The sequence below is a fragment of the Henckelia pumila genome, chromosome 1 (assembly GCF_033568475.1).
Source record: "Henckelia pumila isolate YLH828 chromosome 1, ASM3356847v2, whole genome shotgun sequence".
Taxonomy (NCBI): domain Eukaryota; kingdom Viridiplantae; phylum Streptophyta; class Magnoliopsida; order Lamiales; family Gesneriaceae; genus Henckelia; species Henckelia pumila.
In genome coordinates, this window is record NC_133120.1 from 32,585,110 (window position 1) to 32,605,158 (window position 20,049).

Here is a 20,049-nt window from a genome sequence, read left to right on the forward strand (position 1 = left end):
ACCATGTAGCCTGAATATCTCCCGGATATACAACTCCGCATACTAAGTCATAGAGAAATTCGTCCTTACTGGCAAAAAGTGCGCCGACTTAGTGAGACGGTCGACAATAACCCAAAGAGCATTCGAACTTCTCACTATCCTCGGCAAGCCAACAACGAAATCCATGGTAATATTCTTCCATTTCCACTCGGGGATAGGGAGTGGCTTAAGCAATCCCGCAGGTCTCTGATGTTGTGCTTTGACCTGCTGGCATGTCAAGCACTCTGATACAAAGCGGGCTATATCACGCTTCATGCCCGGACACCAATATAACTGCTGAAGGCCCTGATATATCTTCGTACTGCCTGGGTGGATAGAGTACGGTGATGTATGCGCCTCTGCCATGATAGTAACTCGCAGAGAATCACTTTAGGGCACCCAAAGTCGACCTCTAAACCTCACAATCCCATCTACCACTGAATACAGACAACTGTCCTTCTCCTCAGCTCTCCGTCTCCACTTTCTCAGCTGCTCATCATCTGCTTGAGCAACTCTGATACGGTCAAACAATGTGGTCTGCACTGACAAGGTTGACAATCTAGTAGCCCTACCCTCAGCATAGAACTCCAATCCGAACCTCTGAATCTCATCCTGCAATGGTCTAGCCACTGACATGGAAGCAACCACTGCTGTCTTCCGGCTCAACGCATCTGTAACGACATTAGCCTTACCCGGGTTGTAACTGATCTCAAGATAGTAATCTTTTACCAACTCTAGCCATCTTCGTTGCCTCATATTCAACTCCTTCTGGGTGAAGAAGTACTTGATGCTCTTATGGTCCGTGAATATCTTGCACTTCTCTCCATAGAGATAGTGTCTCCAAATCTTGAGAGCAAATACCACTGCTGCCAACTCTAAATCATGTGTAGGGTAATTCTTCTCATGCTCCTTCAACTGCCTAGAAGCATAAGCAATAACCCTATCACGCTGCATAAGAACTGCTCCCAATCCCAACTTGGAAGCATCTGCGTAAACCACGAAATCACCTTGCCCTGATGGCATGGCCAATACTAGTGCTGATGTAAGAGCTTCTTTCAATACATCAAAGCTCCTTTGACACTCGGAACTCTAAACAAACCTAGCATTCTTCTTGGTCAATGCTGTCAAGGGCACTGCAATGGATGAAAATCCCTTGATAAACTTTTGGTAATAACTAGCCAACCCGAGAAAACTGCGAATCTCCGTTGCGTTTCTAGGTACTGACCACTCCTACACTTCTTGAACTTTGGAGGGGTCTACCTGTAAAGTCCAAAAATCCATTAAACTTGCTCACGATTATTTAAACATAAATTTTAATGATTTTATGCCTTAAATTGTTTAAGTTATGATTTAATGATTATGTTTATCTTACATTTAACAATTTTGATTAAGTAAATGATTCCAGGTAGAGTTCGATTCTGGACTCGCGGGACGAGGCTAACCTAGGAACGAGATAATAGAGTACATTTTTACGAGTATTTTAAGTATGATATTGTTACATTTTTTATAAATGAGTCAAAAGATAGCATTTTTTATCAGACGAGTCGAGATGTGTTTCTTTGACTGCATTTTAAGCAATCAATACACGATGTGCATTAATTATGAAAACTACACTTAACAACCTTATACCCTACATGTTAGTGATTCCCTTGACATATTCTATCAGACTTCTTCATTATCCTCCTCTCCCTTACACGTTTTTCTCCTCCCCCTCACTATTCATCATCTCCTTCATCAAATCCTTCAAGATTCAAGTGAGATTTAGGTACCAGTTTTTAGTTCGTCCAAGGTTTAGCTCGTTTCCGAAGTTCCGGATCAACTCCTCCTCCATTCAAGGCAAGTTTTTAAAGAATTTTAAACCACCATTCAAGATATATCTATTTTGATAAGAAATGATGTGTGTTGATGAGTTTTATGCATGATTTTAAAGATTTGAGAAGCATAAAAGCATGAGGTTTATGATATCGTGATATGTAAGTCGTTCTTGTGAAATTCTTGATAAATAATGTGTGATGATAGATTCTTATGGTTTAGAGTTGAGAAAGGACTGATTTTGAAGGTGTGTATTGAATTTTGAAGTGTTGAGTTAGTTTTAGTTAAAGCTTTGAAGCGTTGCATGTGTTGGGTTGTCTCGGATTAGCAACACTTGTTGCAATTTTGTGGATTAAGTCTATTGTAGTAATCCAAATGAGTTGAAGCCAATTTTATTTGAAAGATAACTCATATAGCTACAACTTTCATGCTTTGAGTTTTGCCAAAATCATTCTATAAGATTGGCCAAAATCGCCCCGAATTGTGTCAAGTGGTTTGAATTTTTGGCAGTGACATATCTCGGGAGAATACACATAACTTTCTACTGCAATATCCAATTAAGGTGAGGGTTTCGGAATTTGAAATTTTAGATCAAGGGCTAAAACTTTTATGTTTACCACTTTTTCAAATTCTTGGTGCAAGAACTCGAAATATCAGTGTGAATGCATAGCAACTGCAGTGCAGCAGAACAGTAAATGCGCAAGTATAGCGCCCCAGCGCCTCTCTTCTAGCGCTGGAGCGCTGTAGCTTCGAATTAATTTTCTTAAGTTTTGATTTTTGAGTCCTTAATTCATGGTTATGATCTTTTAAGGCTTCTAAAATATATTTAAGAGTTTCTATGCAAAAAGTTTCAAGTTTTAAGTCAAGAACGAAAAGAACGACTTACGTGGACCGATTACGTTATGTGATGCATGTACATGTCTAAGTTTCTTTCATGAAACCTATGTTCAATATGAAAGTATGATTTTTATCATTTATTACATGCATGAAATTATCGAGTAAAGTTTTATGTTCATGAAACAAAATTTAAGATGGAAATTATGATGTTTCAATGATGCTTCATGATGAATGAAATGATATGTTGATGAAATGAATAATGATGAAGCATGAATGAATAATGTTATGTTGAATTATGAAGATATAATATGTTGATGCATGAAAATATTTTGATGTCTTATGTGTCTTTGTGGTGGCAATACGGGAACGGTACTTCGGTTTGGGCTCCGGAGGGGCCCTCCCAAATACGGCTCAATGTACGGGTTAGGTCCTCCGGGATGAGCTCCAGAGGGGCCTCCGAAAATGAAAGAACGAATTTTACGAGGCGTAATGCCATATGATTGTTGATCAACAAGAATAGATGAATGTGCCCATTATGACGGTTGCCACAATTTTGCATAATTCGTCACCAAATGATAAGCTTATGTTATGTTATGTTAAGTTTAAATGATTATTAAAATCTCATGATTTTTACTGCATACTCTTGCTGAGTCTTTAGACTCACTATATTTGAATGGTGCAGGTAATGAGGATGACATTTATGCATATGTCGATTAGTTCAATGCCGGGCATGAAGAAGAGCAAGGAGTCGGACCGGCGGGCGATGCATGAGTGTGTTATGTATTGAGAGTGTTTGTGTCAAGTTAATGAACTAAATGTTGTTATGTTGATTGAAGAAAATACGCTTTATGTTTCAAATTGTTATGATTTGGTTTGTAAACTATTCTGAAATGTTTTAAGTAAGGTTTGATGTATGCATACATCTTTCAAAAATTTTCTTTTCCGAACTAGTTTTAACGTCATGTTAGTTTGTAACATCTTCATCGGTTGAGGGTGTTACAGTTTGGTATCAGAGCAGTTCGCTCTGGGTTTTCTTGAAACACTCATGCATACTCGCCACGACTCCAACGCTCCGTCTTCATGTCTGTAAGTTATGTGTCTTATGTGATTATGTGTATGATAATGCAATGAGATATATGTATGCATGTTATATGTTAAAGTATATTCACGTTTTGAATCGTGACTGAGCGGTGTGGATAATATTGGACTTTAGGACTATGACATCACGTAGGGGAAACAACACCAACAGCAACACCAATTCCGCAAACAACAACCATAGTGATTGCGGGCCAGATAGTGAGAACAATCAAAACAACCAGTTTTTGGCGGGATTAACTGCTCTGCTTCAAGAGCAAAGCCGTGCTCAGGGAGCTCAAATCCAACAGTTGCTTCAAGCCCAGACAACTAATGCTGAAAATAACCATCCTACAGCTAATCAGAACCCTATATACAAAAGGTTCTTAGAGTTGGGACCACCTGAGTTCAAAGGAAAGACTGATCCTTTGATAGCAGAACAATGGTTCCAAGCTATGGAGACTGCTTTTGAATTCATGCAGATCACGGATGCGGATAGATTGAGATGTGCTACCTATATGTTCCGCGATGACGCTCGTGTTTGGTGGAATGGAGCCAAAGCAGCGTTGAACCTCACTACCCTTACTTGGAATGGATTCAAGGATGTGTTCTACGACAAATATTTCACAGTGAGCACCCGAACCCGGTTGGCCAGAGATTTTTTGGAAATCCGTCAAGGAAACATGTCGATTGCGGAGTATGTTAAGAAGTTTGAAAGGGGAAGATACTTTGTACCGATGATTTCTGGTGATCCTGCTGAAGAGTTGAAACATTTTACAGAAGGATTGAATGCCTTCATCAGAAAGGATGTTAGACTAAGTGGAGCGAAAAATTACAAAGATGCGGTGGACCAGGCCATGCTGTCCGAAAAGGACAGAAACGACATTATCCGAGAGTCACAGGCAAAAAGATCTAGTTATCAGAATCGGGACCAACAAGGAAATTCTAGCAGAAAGAGACCGTACCAAGCCCCACCCCAACACCGACCATACCAACAGCAGCAGCCTCGACCTCAGGGGCAGAAACAATTGGCTCTACCAGCACCAAAACCGGCAATTGCACCAACAACTTGTCAAAAATGTGGAAAACTTCACTCAGGTAAATGCATGGCAGGGCCTGGAGTATGTTTCCTTTGCAAAAAGCCAGGGCACTATCGAAAAGATTGCCCTCAATCCAAAGAACCGGTAAGAGGACGAGTTTTTGCAATGGCACATGATCAAGTGAATCCAAATACAACTATAGTTACAGGTATGATTAATGTTTCCAGTAATCCCGCTCATGTCTTAATTGATACTGGAGCTACACATTCATTCATATCTATTGAATTTGTTAATAAATCGGGATTAGTACCGGATAAGTCAATATCAGGATTTAGTATATCCTTGCCTTCAGGGGAAGAATTGAGTAGTGATTTGATTATCAGAGGATGCAGTGTACAAATGCAGAGTCACGAGTTACTTGCTGATCTTATTATCTTGAATATGTCTGATTTTGACGTGATATTCGGGATGGATTGGTTGTCTCGATACGAGGCTACTATAGACTGTAAACGGAGAATGGTTTCCTTGAAAACTAATGATGGAGAACCGTTTCTATTCCATGCCACACCGAAACACAATTCATCTCTTTTAATTTCAGTGGGTAAGGCATGGCAACTGTTGAATAAAGGATGTGCAGGTTTTCTTGCAAGTGTCACTTGCGACCAAGAATTACCTCGAACGAAACTTGAAGACGTCGAAGTAGTGAGAGATTTCCCAGAAGTATTTCCTGATGATATTGCAGGATTACCTCCAGCTAGGGAGTTAGAATTTGGAATTGAATTAATGCCTGGAACCCAACCAGTTTCCAAAGCACCATACAGGTTAGCACCGACTGAAATGAAGGAATTGAAGGAGCAACTACAAGAGCTACTCAATAAAGGCTTTATTAGACCGAGTGTATCGCCTTGGGGTGCACCGGTATTGTTTGTCAAGAAGAAAGATGGGTCTATGAGACTGTGCATCGATTATAGAGAGCTGAATCGAGTAACAGTGAAGAACAAATACCCACTTCCAAGGATAGATGATTTGTTTGATCAGTTACAAGGGGAAGTAGTGTTCTCCAAGATCGATTTGAGATCAGGTTATCACCAATTGAAGGTGAAAGACGAAGATATTCTTAAAACGGCTTTCAGGACTCGTTATGGCCACTACAAGTTCTTAGTCATGCCGTTTGGAGTTACCAATGCACCGACAGTGTTTATGGATCTTATGAACAGAGTGTTCCAGCCTTTCTTGGATCAGTTTGTCATAGTATTCATAGATGACATACTGATTTACTCTCGTAGTTTCGATGAGCATCGTCAGCATCTAACTACATTCTTGCAGGTTCTGAAAGAAAAACAATTGTTTGCTAAGTTCAGTAAGTGTGAATTTTGGCTGGAACAGATTGCATTTTTGGGTCACCTAGTTTCGGCTAAGGGAATAGAGGTTGATCCAGCAAAGATAGAAGCAATTAAAAATTGGGTTACTCCAAAGAATTCTAGTACGAAGTTTCTTGGGATTAGCGAGTTACTATAGGAGATTCATTCAGGATTTCTCCAAGATAGCGCTGCCACTAACGTCATTAACTCGCAAAAGTGTGAAGTTTGAATGGTCTAATCAGTGTGAGAAAAGCTTTTTAGTGTTGAAGAAAAAGTTGATGACATCACCAGTACTAGCCATACCAGAAGGCATAGGTCGATTCGTAATTTATACAGATGCTTCCAAGAGTGGATTAGGGGTTGTCCTGATGCAAGATGGAAAGGTAATAGCATATGCTTCACGACAGTTGAAGATTCATGAAAAGAATTACCCTACCCATGACCTCGAATTGGCAGCAGTTGTCTTCGCACTGAAACTGTGGAGACATTACCTTTATGGTGAGAAGTGTCAGATTTTCACCGATCATAAAAGTCTGAAGTACTTCTTCACACAGAAGGAGTTGAACATGAGGCAGAGAAGATGGCTCGAATAGGTGAAAGATTATGACTGTGACATTAGCTACCATCCGGGTAAAGCTAATGTAGTAGCAGATGCTTTGAGTCGTAAATCTGCAACTTTGAATAGAATGACAACTCAACAAGAGTTGCTTGTAGATTTTGAACGACTCAGATTGGAAGTAGTTGAGCCAATGGAAGTTTGTGCCTTATCAACCTTAACAATGATTCCAAGTTTGCTCGACAAGATTCGAAAAGGGCAGGCTTCAGACCAGCAATTATTAATTTGGAAACTTAAAGATGAAGCAAAAGGGGGTGCATTGTATACGGTGAAGGATGGGGTCGTGCATCACAAAGGGCGAATGTGGATACCGGCAGTAAATTCACTGAGGGAAGATGTGATGACTGAGGCTCACACGGTACCATATTCTATTCATCCAGGGAGTACAAAGATGTTCAAGGATTTACAGATTCTATACTGGTGGCCAGGTATGAAGAAAGACATTGTTAAGTTTGTTAGCGAATGTTTGACATGTCAACAGGTGAAAGTTGAACATCAAAGGCCAGCAGAACTTCTGAAACCATTACATATTCCCACTTGGAAATGGGAAGATGTCACAATGGACTTTGTGATTGGACTACCAATTACGCAACGAAGAATGAATTCAATATGGATAATAGTTGACAGGTTGACAAAGTCAGCTCACTTCTTACCAGTTAGAAACCACTTCTCGATGAATCAATATGCAGAGTTATATATTCGAGAGGTAGTTAGATTGCATGGAGTTCTAGCAAGGATAGTCTCTGATAGGGATCCTAGGTTCACTTCAAACTTTTGGAAGAGTTTACATCATGGATTGGGAACAAAGCTAGCTTTTAGTACATCTTTTCATCCGCAGACAGATGGACAATCTGAGCGAGTGATTCAGATACTGGAAGATTTACTCAGGGCTTGCATGATTGACTTTGGAAATAATTGGGAATCAAAATTTCATTTAGTGGAGTTCACATATAACAATAGTTATCAAGCTACTATTGGAATGGCTCCTTATGAGGCTTTGTATGGTAGAAAGTGTAGGACTCCATTGCATTGGGATGAAGTGGGAGAAAGAGCTGTATTAGGGCCAGAAATAGTGCAACAGACAGTCGATATGATAGCAAAAGTCAAGGACAGAATGTTGACGGCTCAAAGTCGACAGAAAAGCTATGCCGATCAGATGCGTAGAGAGTTGGAGTTCCAAGTAGGTGATCACGTGTTTTTGAAGGTTTCACCTTGGAAAGGAGTCTTAAGATTTGGGAAGAAAGGAAAGTTGAGCCCAAGATATATAAGATCTTTCGAGATCCTAGACAAGGTTGGAACAAGAGCTTACCGAGTAGCATTGCCTCCAAACTTGGAAGGTGTACATAACGTATTCCATATCTCAATGTTGAGAAAGTATATCTCAAATCCTTCCCATGTCATTTGCCACGAGCCAGTTCTATGGACACCAGACTTGTCTTATGAAGAAATACCTATCCAAATTTTGGATACACAAGTCCGAAAGCTGAGAAACAAAGAGATCAAGATGGTAAAGGTCTTATGGCGCAATCAATTAGTGGAAGAGGCTACTTGAGAGACCGAACAAGATATGCGTAGCCGATACCCAGAAATATTTGGTAAGTCGAATTTCGAGGACGAAATTCTTTTAAGGAGGGTAGAATTGTAAAGTCCAAAAATCCATTAAACTTGCTCACGATTATTTAAACATAAATTTTTAATGATTTTATGCCTTAAATTGTTTAAGTTATGATTTAATGATTATGATTTCATGATTATGTTTATCTTACATGTAACAATTTTGATTAAGTAAATGATTCCAGGTAGAGTTCGATTCTGGACTCGCGGGACGAGGCTAACCTAGGAACGAGATAATAGAGTACATTTTTACGAGTATTTTAAGTATGATATTGTTACATTTTTTATAAACGAGTCAAAAGATAGAATTTTTTATCAGACGAGTCGAGATGTGTTTCTTTGACTGCATTTTAAGCAATCAATACACGATGTGCATTAATTATGAAAACTACACTTAACAACCTTATACCCTACATGTTAGTGATTCCCTTGACATATTCTATCAGACTTATTCATTATCCTCCTCTCCCTTACACGTTTTTCTCCTCCCCCTCACTATTCATTATCTCCTTCATCAAATCCTTCAAGATTCAAGTGAGTTTTAGGTACCAGTTTTTAGTTCGTCCAAGGTTTAGCTCGTCTCCGAAGTTCCGGATCAACTCCTCCTCCATTCAAGGCAAGTTTTTAAAGAATTTTAAACCACCATTCAAGATATATCTATTTTGATAAGAAATGATGTGTGTTGATGAGTTTTATGCATGATTTTAAAGATTTGAGAAGCATAAAAGCATGAGGTTTATGATATCGTGATATGTAAGTCGTTCTTGTGAAATTCTTGATAAATAATATGTGATGATAGATTCTTATGGTTTAGAGTTGAGAAAGGACTGATTTTGAAGGTGTGTGTTGAATTTTGAAGTGTTGAGTTAGTTTTAGTTAAAGCTTTGAAGCGTTGCATGTGTTGGGTTGTCTCGGATTAGCAACACTTGTTGCAATTTTGTGGATTAAGTCTATTGTAGTAATCCAAATGAGATGAGGCTAATTGTATTTGAAAGATAACTCATATAGCTACAACTTTCATGCTTTGAGTTTTGTCAAAATCATTCTATAAGATTGGCCAAAATAGCCCCGAAGTGTGTCAAGTGGTTTGAATTTTTGGCAGTGACACATCTCTGGAGCAAATGCATAACTTTCTACTGAAATATCCAATTAAAGTGAGGGTTTCTGAATTTGAAAGTTTAGATCAAGGGCTAAAACTTTTATGTTTACCACTTTTTTAAATTCTGGGTGCAAGAACTTGAAATATCAGTGTGAATGCATAGCAACTGCAGTGCAGCAGAACAATAAATGCTTAAGTATAGCGCCCCAGCGCCTCTCTTCTAGCGCTGGAGCGCTGTAGCTTCGAATTAATTTTCTTAAGTTTTGATTTTTGAGTCCTTAATTCATGGTTATGATCTTTTAAGGCTTCTAAAATATATTTAAGAGTTTCTATGCAAAAGGTTTCAAGTTTTAAGTCAAGAACGAAAAGAACGACTTACGTGGACCGACTACGTTATGTGATGCATGTACATGTCTAAGTTTCTTTCATGAAACCTATGTTCAATATGAAATTATGATTTTTATCATTTTTTACATGCATGAAATTATCGAGTAAAGTTTTATGTTCATGAAACAAAAGTTAAGATGGAAATTATGATGTTTCAATGATGCTTCATGATGAATGAAATGATATGTTGATGAAATGAATAATGATGAAGCATGAATGAATAATGTTATGTTGAATTATGAAGATATAATATGTTGATGCATGAAAATATTTTGATGTCTTATGTGTCTTTGTGGTGGCAATACGGGAACGGTACTCCGGTTTGGGCTCCGGAGGGGCCCTCCCAAATACGGCTCAATGTACGGGTTAGGTCCTCCGGGATGAGCTCCAGAGGGGCCTCCGAAAATGAAAGAACGAATGTTACGAGGCGTAATGCCATATGATTGTTGATCAACAAGAAAAGATGAATGTGCCCATTATGACGGTTGCCACAATTTTGCATAATTCGTCACCAAATGATAAGCTTATGTTATGTTATGTTAAGTTTAAATGATTATTGAAATCTCATGATTTTTACTGCATACTCTTGCTGAGTCTTTAGACTCACTATATTTGAATGGTGCAGGTAATGAGGATGACATTTATGCATATGTCGATTAGTTCAATGCCGGGCATGAAGAAGAGCAAGGAGTCGGACCGGCGGACGATGCATGAGTGTGTTATGTGTTGAGAGTGTTTGTGTCAAGTTAATGAACTAAATGTTGTTATGTTAATTGAAGAAAATACGCTTTATGTTTCAAATTGTTATGATTTGGTTTGTAAACTATTCTGAAATGTTTTAAGTAAGGTTTGATGTATGCATACATCTTTAAAAAATTTTCTTTTCCGAACTAGTTTTAACGTCATGTTAGTTTGTAACATCTTCATCGGTTGAGGGTGTTACACTACCTCAACACCTCTCTCGGAAATGACATGCCCCAAGAATGCTACTCTCTCCAACCAAAAATCGCATTTGTCAAACTTAGCAAACAACTTTCGGTCTCGGAGCACCTCTAAGACAATCCTCAAATGCTGCGAATGCTCCTCTCTATCCTTCGAGTAAATGAGGATATCATCAATGAAAACAATGACAAACTGGTCCAAGTATGGCTGGAATACGCGGTTCATAAGATCCATGAATACCGCGGGCGCGTTTGTCATTCCGAACGGCATCACAAGGAACTCGTAGTGGCCATGACGAGTCCTAAATGGTGTCTTGAACACATCTGATTCCTTCACCTTCAACTGGTGATAACCGGAACGAAGATCAATCTTCGAAAATACAGAGTCTTCTTGCAACTGATCGAAGGGATCCTCAATTCTAAAAAGCAGGTACTTGTTCTTTACCGTCACTCCATTCAGCCCTCGGTAATCAATGCACATCCTTAGGCTCCCATCCTTCTTTTTCACAAAGAGCACTGGTGCGCCCCACGGAGAGAAACTAGGGCGTATGAATCCCTTATCAAGCAACTCTTGAATATGCTCTTTTAGTTCTTTTATTTCCGTAGGAGCCAATCTATACGGTGCCTTAGATATTGGAACAGTATCCGGTACCAAGTCAATAGAGAACTCAACTTCTCTATCAGGTGGAATACCTGCAACATCGCCTGGAAACACATCCTCAAAATCTCTGACAATGTCCACATCTGAAATATCTGGACGTGGTGGCAACTCTGTCAAAGATATACTGGCTAAGAATGTCTCACCTCCATCATGCACCAACTGCTTAGCTTGCATGAAAGATATAATCCGAGTCCTCCTCGAACCCCTAGTAGTCTAAAACCAAAACGGTTCTTCTCCCTCCGGTCTGACCATCACTGATCTCTGCTGGAAGTCAATCACCACAACATTCATCGTCATCTAGTCCATCCCAAGTATCATGTCAAACTCAGGCATGGGCAAAACTATCAGATCTGCACTCACTGATTGCCCTTGCAACAAGAGCTCAAGATTCTTCACTATATTCCTCGTGGACAGTTATTCCCCCGATGGGATGGTCACTGTGAATCCACCAAACAGCTCTTCACACTCAATACCCCGCTTGCGGGTAAAAGCCTCCGAAATAAAATAATGTGTAGCCCCCGAGCCTAACAAGGCTCTAGTGGCCACACCGGCTACTAAAATTCGACCTGCATTAAAGGTGATTACAACCCCGGAAAGATTGAACACGAACAAAACTAGTTCTACCCAGGTTCATTCTAAGTCATCGAATTCCCAAAAACCAAAATTATTCATGCCAACACAGATAACTAACACGAAACATGCAACCTAATAAGTTCAAATTCCCAATAAGAGAAGCTCATAATCAAAAATTACTTCAATGAATCAATTAAATCACCCTTAATTAAATATTCTAAATATTACCTGTGATGAGCGTGGTATCAGGATCAGCCTCCTCGGCCTGCATCACATAGACTCTCTCCTGAGTCGGCATCATGTGCAATGGACAATCTGAAACCACGTGCCCCGGATTCTTGCACCGATAACAGACTCCTGCACCAATCAGGCACTTTCCAAAGTGAGCACGATTGCAATTCGTGCACATGGGTTTCTCCCCAATCTTGGGAGGAGCGGGTCTCTGGGCCTGATGCCCTTGAGGTCTCTAAGCATGATGCCCTTGGGGTCTATGGGCCAGATGCCCCTGAGGTCTGAAGGGTCCCTGCTGTCTCTGTGGCCCAACAAATGGCCTCTTGCTCTGCTGCTGATGGTGGCCCTGATGAGTGAAGGCCCTCTTGCCATGAACCTCAGCACTGATGTCCTTCAAGGACTGCTCGGACCGTAAAGCCTTCCTGATAGCGGCGTCATAGTCCGCGGGCTCAGACAAAATCACATCCCTACGAATAGTAGGCCGAAGACAAGCAACAAAATGTTGCAACTTCTCCGCCTCATCATTCCCTATCAATGGAGCAAAGTGGCAGCCCCTCTCGAATTTGCGCACAAACTCGGATACAGACAGATCTCCCTGCCGGAGACTCATGAAATCTTTCTTCAACTGCGCCCTCACCTCAGCTGTATAGTATTTCTCATAGAAGAGGGTCTTGAATGCTTCCCAAGTCAGGGTGGTAACATCAACAGTCTTCTCCACACCCTCAAACCACAAGGCAGCGTCTTCCTTGAGTAGGAACGTCATACAGCAAACTCGTTCTCCATCTCCCAACTCCATGTAGAGGAAAATCGCTTCAAGCGAGCGAATCCAGCCCTTCGCTACCATCGGATCCGTAGTGCCAGAAAAGTCCTTAGGATCCATCTTCCTGAACTGCTCATAGATCGCACTAGGTCTAGCCCTGGGGGCCTCGGCATGCTGCTCTAAGATACAAGCGAGGCCAGCTAGCACCTGAGCACCAACATCAACTGGTGGAGGGGGCGGAGGAGGTGGCGGCGGCGGCGGAGGTGGTGGAGGTTCATGGGGATCACGACGAGGTGTCATCTGTGCGCAAGTTCAAATTCCAAAAATTTAAATTTCATGCTTAAAGAAAAATATTTTATCTAAACTTAAACATGCTCAAATAATTTAGGAAACTAACGCTACTAATCTGAACAAATAGTAATAAATGAAACATAAATCTTACAGACTTTGAGGCGAGATCCATTGAGTTTTGGCAACCGGTAGTAGGCACAGCCCAAACTAAGACCTTGCTCTGATACCAACTGAAACGACCTAATACCCTCTAAAATATAAATAATAAATAAGGGATTTGCGGAATTCTTAAAAATTTTCGCCATGACTCGCTTCAAAATATTGTAAGCCCAACTTACACAGTCAGCATTAATATCAAAATAAAATGAATACAAGATAAAAATTCAAATACAGTAATCATATAATCTAAAAAAAAAAGAGTTAATCCCACACAGTTGCGGAACAATAAACAGTTAAGTTTACTGAAACGACCCTAACTACTAATATCTAAATAAATAAAGAAAATACGGAAAATTTTAAAAAAATTTGGCATGACCTATTTGTTTGAATAATAAATCCACCTGTCTCAAACAGCGGTTTAAAATAAACCTCAACCCGAGGTAAACATCCCACAAAGCAATACGTGAATAGTAACTAGTTTGACGCCAGACGAAAGGAAACATGAAGTGTCTACATGCCAACATAATTTGCAGGGAATAACACATCCTGCTACTGAAAAGGAAACAACATATGACAAAGTATAATTATTACAAAGACATAATGCGGAAAGAAAAGAGCGGCAACGGTCAGGGTGTGCCACCGAACACCTATGGGCCCTGGAAATCCTGCCCCGCAGCCTCGTCCGCATGCTCACCTGTACCAAGCATAATAGTGAGCCTAAAAGCCCAACAAGATTTAAATAACACAGCAAGGGTTCAAAATAATGCATAATACTAAAAATAGTACTCAGTACACTTATGAATCTCACACGAAGAGGGAAGAAGTCATGACATGCCCGAAGTAAGAACAATAGCAATATGCGATGGAAAACACATTCATGAATCAATTATCCTTTACTTTTACTTTGAATTTGGATCCTCGATTGTGACTATGATTTTGATCGATCAATGGCTGCAGTATACTACGCTGGAAAGGACACCGAGATTAATCTCATCGCCACATTGCCCCTTTTTCATTCTTTTTGGTAGGGGAGCCGAGATGGATTCCCGGCCGCTTACTACACGTCTCATTTGGTAGGGGAGCTGGGATGTCTCCTAGCCGCTTACTACACGTCTCATTTGGCAAGTGAGTCAGGGCATCCCTCGACCGACATTGCATGTACAAGTCACAATCAACTCACTTCATTCGCATACTCTTCAATCATTTAACATTTTCTCATTTCAACATTTGCCTTTACAAGCATTCTTTAATACAAGACTTCGGGGCTAGAATATTAAACAAATTTGAAGTCACACACGAGAAAAAATGGCGTTGAATAATTTAGATGACATGAAACTCAAAAGATAGTGTGAAAATAATATGAATGAATATTTGGAGTATAAGTGAGCACCCTAGGCTTAAGGGCTTTCAACTTACACTTTAGTTTATGCTCAAAAAGGGCTTAACTCGAGCGGTTAACCCAAAATATCCATAACTCATCCTAATTAAATTCAAAAAACTTCCCGTTTGAACCAGCACCTCAAACACACCTTAAAGTATGCCTAGGATCAGTGGTAAACCTTAAATGGCAATCCAAACCACCCATATGATTTAAATTTCCAGACAGCCCCTAGGTAATAGAAAAATTTGCTCACGACACCCCAACTTAAAACGCCCTTAACCTAATCGATTCTTATCCGAAACAAGCCCAATTTGTACCGACATGACCCTAACATTCCATATATTCAGAATATCAGGGGTAGCCCCTGCCCAGACCTCATTTACCAATCCAACCAGCCCTGTTTTCCCTAGACAAGACGAAGTGACAAAAAATATGTTTTGGTCATCTTACAACTATGGCTACCCAAACTCATCCCTCAAGCTATTAAAAATCAAAAACCCTCAAGGAAAACTATTAAACATGCCCATACCACCAGCTAGGGCCCTTGTACAAGGCTCTAGCTCGACGCTACCTAACTTCTCCTTTTTGCCCGAAACATTTAGCTCAACGTCTTCAAAACTCTACTAGCCGACAATCCAACAAAAGCCCAACGACCAGCCCTATAATCAACCCAAAACTCAATCAAAAACACATGTTAAACCCTATGAACATCCCATGGGCAGCCCCTCAACCCCTTTCATCCATTCATATAAAATTTTGATTCAAACGCCACAAACTTAATACATTTCGCAACATTTCAACATATAAATGCAATTTAACTTACCTAACACCAAGTGAGGATTAAATCCAATCAACCACACATAAAAATGGGCTGAACACGACATGAAAAAATCTGATTTTCCATCCTTGACATCCAAAATTTTGTTTTAATACAAGAATTCATTCCATACGACTTCATAAATCAAGTAAAAAATTAAAGGCACACAAAATCAATTTCCCACTCCCATACCTACTGAATTTTGAAAACACATTCACCATTTATGCACAAAATATTCTGAAAATTTCAAAATTTAAAGGGAGGAACCAAGAACACATATTCTATTCTTGGGTTTAAAAAGAGAATGGAGATTCTTGCCTCTACAAGATATCAAACCAAAAAGAAAGGGAGGAATAGAGAGGATGGCAGCTGATACTCGGCCTCCAAGGTGTCTTCACGGCAGCTGGACGGCGGCTGCACGTCTGGGAGGAGGTGGCCGGCGGCGAGAAGAAGAGAAAAGGTGATGTCGATGGTTTTCTTGGGGAGAAAGGGAGAGGAGGCTAGGAGTGAGGGAATAATAGGAGGGATAGGCGGCTAAGTGAGATTTAGAGAGCTAGGGTTTTAGTTGTGTGTGATATAATATGTATATATATGTATAGGTATGAGTGTGTGAGAGTAGGACAAGTCAAAAAGTGGTTTTTGACCAATAAAAGTGCTAGTTTTGATTTTAAAATTTTAGCTTGTAGAATTGCCTCTAATTTAAAGTTCTAAGTCTAGAATCTTAAATTTTAAATGCCAAGAATGGAATTTCACTTATCCGGTTCCAAAAAGGCTAATTTGGGAAATTTAAAGAATTACGCGCGAAAATGCGCTTACGCGATTTTTCTTAAATGGAAAATCTAAAAAGAAAGATATTATTTTATATTCTCACCTCTCATGAAATTTAGATCATCTATATTTAAAAATAAAGGATTTTCCCGCTATGTTCGCCTTTGCCGCGTGCCGAAGCCGAAAGTCACCAATATAAGCAATTTAAGCAATTAAAATTTCAATATCATACAAATAAATTCTAAAGAGATTTAAATCATTTAAATTACCATAAATTTTAGAATTTTAAACATTAAAACAAATTTTAGGCATGGAATTTAATTTAAGGATTTTGGGCGTCACATTTACATGCCAAAAGTTTTAAAGCAGGGAAAACACATCCTGCAAATGACTGATAGTGTATGAAAATATATCACTCATAAATAAAAAGGGCAACATCAGAGTTTGCAGAACAACTAAAAGCACGTCGGTTTAGGGCCTGCACCCCAGTGACCTCGCTCTGGGGATCCTGCCCCTCAGCCTCAATGTAATAGTCATCACCTGAAATCAAATAAGTGTAGCGAGTCTAAAGGACTCAGCAAGAATATTGGGGGGGGGGGGGGGTAACGAGTACTACATAGATACAAGCACACACAAAATTTAAAATAATGCGTAAAAAAATAATTGTTCATTCCCCTAAGCTTAAAAATGATGAACATGTAAAAAGAAATGAGTGCATGAATATGACATGTGCAAGGCTAAGTCCAATAAACTCAATGAATTGCATAAACTGTATAGAACATGGTCATAATAATTTTTGGTGAACTTAGATCCTTGAATTGTGACTCTGTGATTTCAATCATGATCATGGCTGTAGTGCACTATGCCGCAAGAAGTCAGGATATCTCTCAACCCATCTTGCTCTGGTGGTAAGGGAGACTAAGATTTCTCCTTGCCCCACACATACACATGAAAATTTGGTAAGGGAAGCCAAACGTCTTTGACCCCACACAATACACATGAATAGTTGGTAAGGGAAGCTAAACGTCTCCAGCCCCACACAATACACATGAATAGTTGGTAAGGGAAGCTAAACGTCTCCAGCCCCACACTTACACGTGAATATGTAGTCACAATCATCTCACTTCGTTCAAAATATTTTCCTTTCTTTATTGGATATAAGACTTAGCATGCACGTGTAGATGTAATGAACTCAAAAATATTTACTCAATGAACTGTTGGAAAACTGGCGAGTTCCCAGACCAATTACGATTGATACCCGGTGCAGCGGAAGTTTTAAAAATTTTTCATGGAACGTTTCCATGGTATGGGTATCAACCGTTCATCGATTGAATTACGTGTGTGTAAAATTTAAATAACAATTAAATAAATTTTACCTCAAATCTCGCAACGAGATTAATGGACACCAACAGAACAATTCTGCTCTTGTTGTCTCTCCCTGGAACCGATGAACTCCTTCAATCAGGTCCACGAACAGAGGTTTAATCCCTCTGATAGATTGCACTAGAAAATCTATCAGAAGTTTTCTGCGAAGAGAATACACGAATTTGATTCGTTATTCCTTACTGCGATTCAAAATCACAGACCGGAATTTTCTCGGGCAGAGCAAGGGGGCGGCCGAAATTCTTTGAGAGAGAATAGGGTTTTCGAATTTTTGCTCTCAAAAATTATGACCTGTTGTATGTAATTTCTGTACTGAAATAACTTATTTATAATGCAGGCCACTAACACCTTAGGGCCCATTAGTCATAAGCTGGGGCCCGACAAGCAAAGCCCGCTCGTTCAGAAATTAATATAAAATTCATCGTGACTCCGATTGATGAAACGATTTCACCAATGTGCACAGAAACCATTTCTGCACGTTTTAAAGTCAAAATAAATTTTCCTGAATCCGAATTCAGTGGTTTCCAAAAATGTCCATCCCTATGTCATTTTAGGAAACCCTACTCCCTTACTCTTAATTAAGAAGTCCAACTCCTTAGTTCATTAAATTTAACTCTTTAAATTTAACTATCTCAACGGGGATTAAAACTCCATTACACTGTGTGACCCTCAATGGTTCAGGGATACAGCTAGCCGTGGGCTCACAACTCCTTGTGACTCGGAACAACACTTTCCGACTTGCCCAACGAATCATGGTAAAGCGCCTAGCAACATCGCCCCATGATTCCCTAGGTATCACTGATAGTGCCTACAAGAACCAGTAGATTTTGGTTAGCGTACAGTACGGTCCCTTCATCTATATATCCCGATCGAATCAACAACCATTGGTATATCGAGAGTCGCTCAAGATTCGATAACTATGCAATGCATCTTGAAGATCAAATTAGTGACATCGCATGTGCTACTAAGAAACCATTTCTTAAATCACATCAAGTACTCTGGCCAGAGATTTGTCACACTAATATCTCCTCAGATCGCATAGGATATCCACACTCGCAAGTATGTGGTGAATCCTTGACAACAATGCATTGACTCCTATATGTGTCGTAACTGTACCCAATCTCGACACCTGATGACCCCCTCAGAGTCGGTAAACGAGTCAAAGCACAGTACTAGCATATAGAGTCTCCATGATGTTTCAAGTCGTAAGGACTAATGGTGTACAACCAAAACCGCGGACTTTATCCACTCGATAAGTGATAACCACTTGGAAAGTCCGGATAGGGTAGTTCGACTATTCATCCTATGAATATCCATTTGCATGCTTCGAACATCTCCATGTTCCCTACCAATGAAACGTGGTACTCCGCATCGCAAATGCTAGTCTCAAACTCGAGCGATCCTTATCCTTATTATCGGACGGCTCAATCGACTAGGAACGGTTTTAGAATATACAGTGACTATAAGATGTATTTCATGATAGACATCTCCATGTTCTACCACATCTTACATACACTATAGTATATTCAAGGTCTTTATCAAAACAACAATAGTATATCACAATATAACAATATGAAGTAATATAAAGTCATTGCCATAAAAGTGTAAATAATATTATACAAAAGATTGTTTATACAAAGAGTCAACAAAGCCCATAGCCACACAGTTGGCTCACTGGGCACCCACTCTTACAATCTCCCACTTGCCCTATAGCCAACTAGTCATACTACGTAGACCCATTGCTTCGCGATGTTTGTCAAACAATGGTCCTGGCAAAGGCTTAGTAAGTGGATCAGCGATATTGTCTGCAGAGGCCACTCGTTCGACACTGATGTCTCCTCTTTCCACAATCTCCCGGATTATGTGGTATTTCCTCAGTACGTGTTTGAATCTTTGATGAGACCTTGGTTCCTTTGCTTGAGCAACGGCACCCGTGTTGTCGCAGTACACCGGGACTGGACCAACAAATTCAGGAATGACGCCCAACTCTTGGACGAAATTCCTCATCCAAACGGCCTCTTTTGCAGCAGCTGATGCTGCAATGTATTCAGCCTCAGTGGTGGAATCCGCTGTGGTGTCCTGCTTGGAACTCTTCCAAGAGACAGCACCGCCATTGAGCATGAACACAAATCCAGAGGTTGACTTCGAGTCATCCACATCACTTTGGAAGCTAGAGTCGGTATAGCCTTCCAGTTTGAGTTCTCGTCCTCCATAAACCATGAACAT

At 40.0% G+C, this 20,049-nt stretch overlaps 3 protein-coding genes across 3 annotated transcripts; 1 reads left to right on the plus strand and 2 right to left on the minus strand.

Annotated features, from left to right (window-relative positions):
* The first annotated feature begins 3,884 nt into the window (after window positions 1–3,884).
* Window positions 3,885–8,310, plus strand: LOC140860997 (uncharacterized). The gene is made up of 6 exons (XM_073263997.1): window positions 3,885–5,602; window positions 6,068–6,209; window positions 6,385–6,640; window positions 6,857–7,116; window positions 7,240–7,385; window positions 7,767–8,310. Exons 1-6 carry the CDS (start codon window positions 3,885–3,887, stop codon window positions 8,308–8,310), a joined length of 3,066 nt encoding a protein of 1,021 aa, XP_073120098.1.
* Window positions 8,311–11,874: 3,564 nt separating this feature from the next.
* On the minus strand, window positions 11,875–12,442 carry LOC140861009 (uncharacterized). Its single transcript, XM_073264008.1, has 2 exons — window positions 12,262–12,442; window positions 11,875–12,026 (listed from the first exon to the last, which is right to left on the minus strand). The coding sequence occupies exons 1-2, from the start codon at window positions 12,440–12,442 to the stop codon at window positions 11,875–11,877; spliced, it is 333 nt and encodes a 110-aa protein (XP_073120109.1).
* Window positions 12,443–12,499: 57 nt separating this feature from the next.
* On the minus strand, window positions 12,500–13,324 carry LOC140861013 (uncharacterized). The gene has a single exon (XM_073264014.1). The coding sequence runs from the start codon at window positions 13,322–13,324 to the stop codon at window positions 12,500–12,502; it is 825 nt and encodes a 274-aa protein (XP_073120115.1).
* Window positions 13,325–20,049: the final 6,725 nt, after the last annotated feature.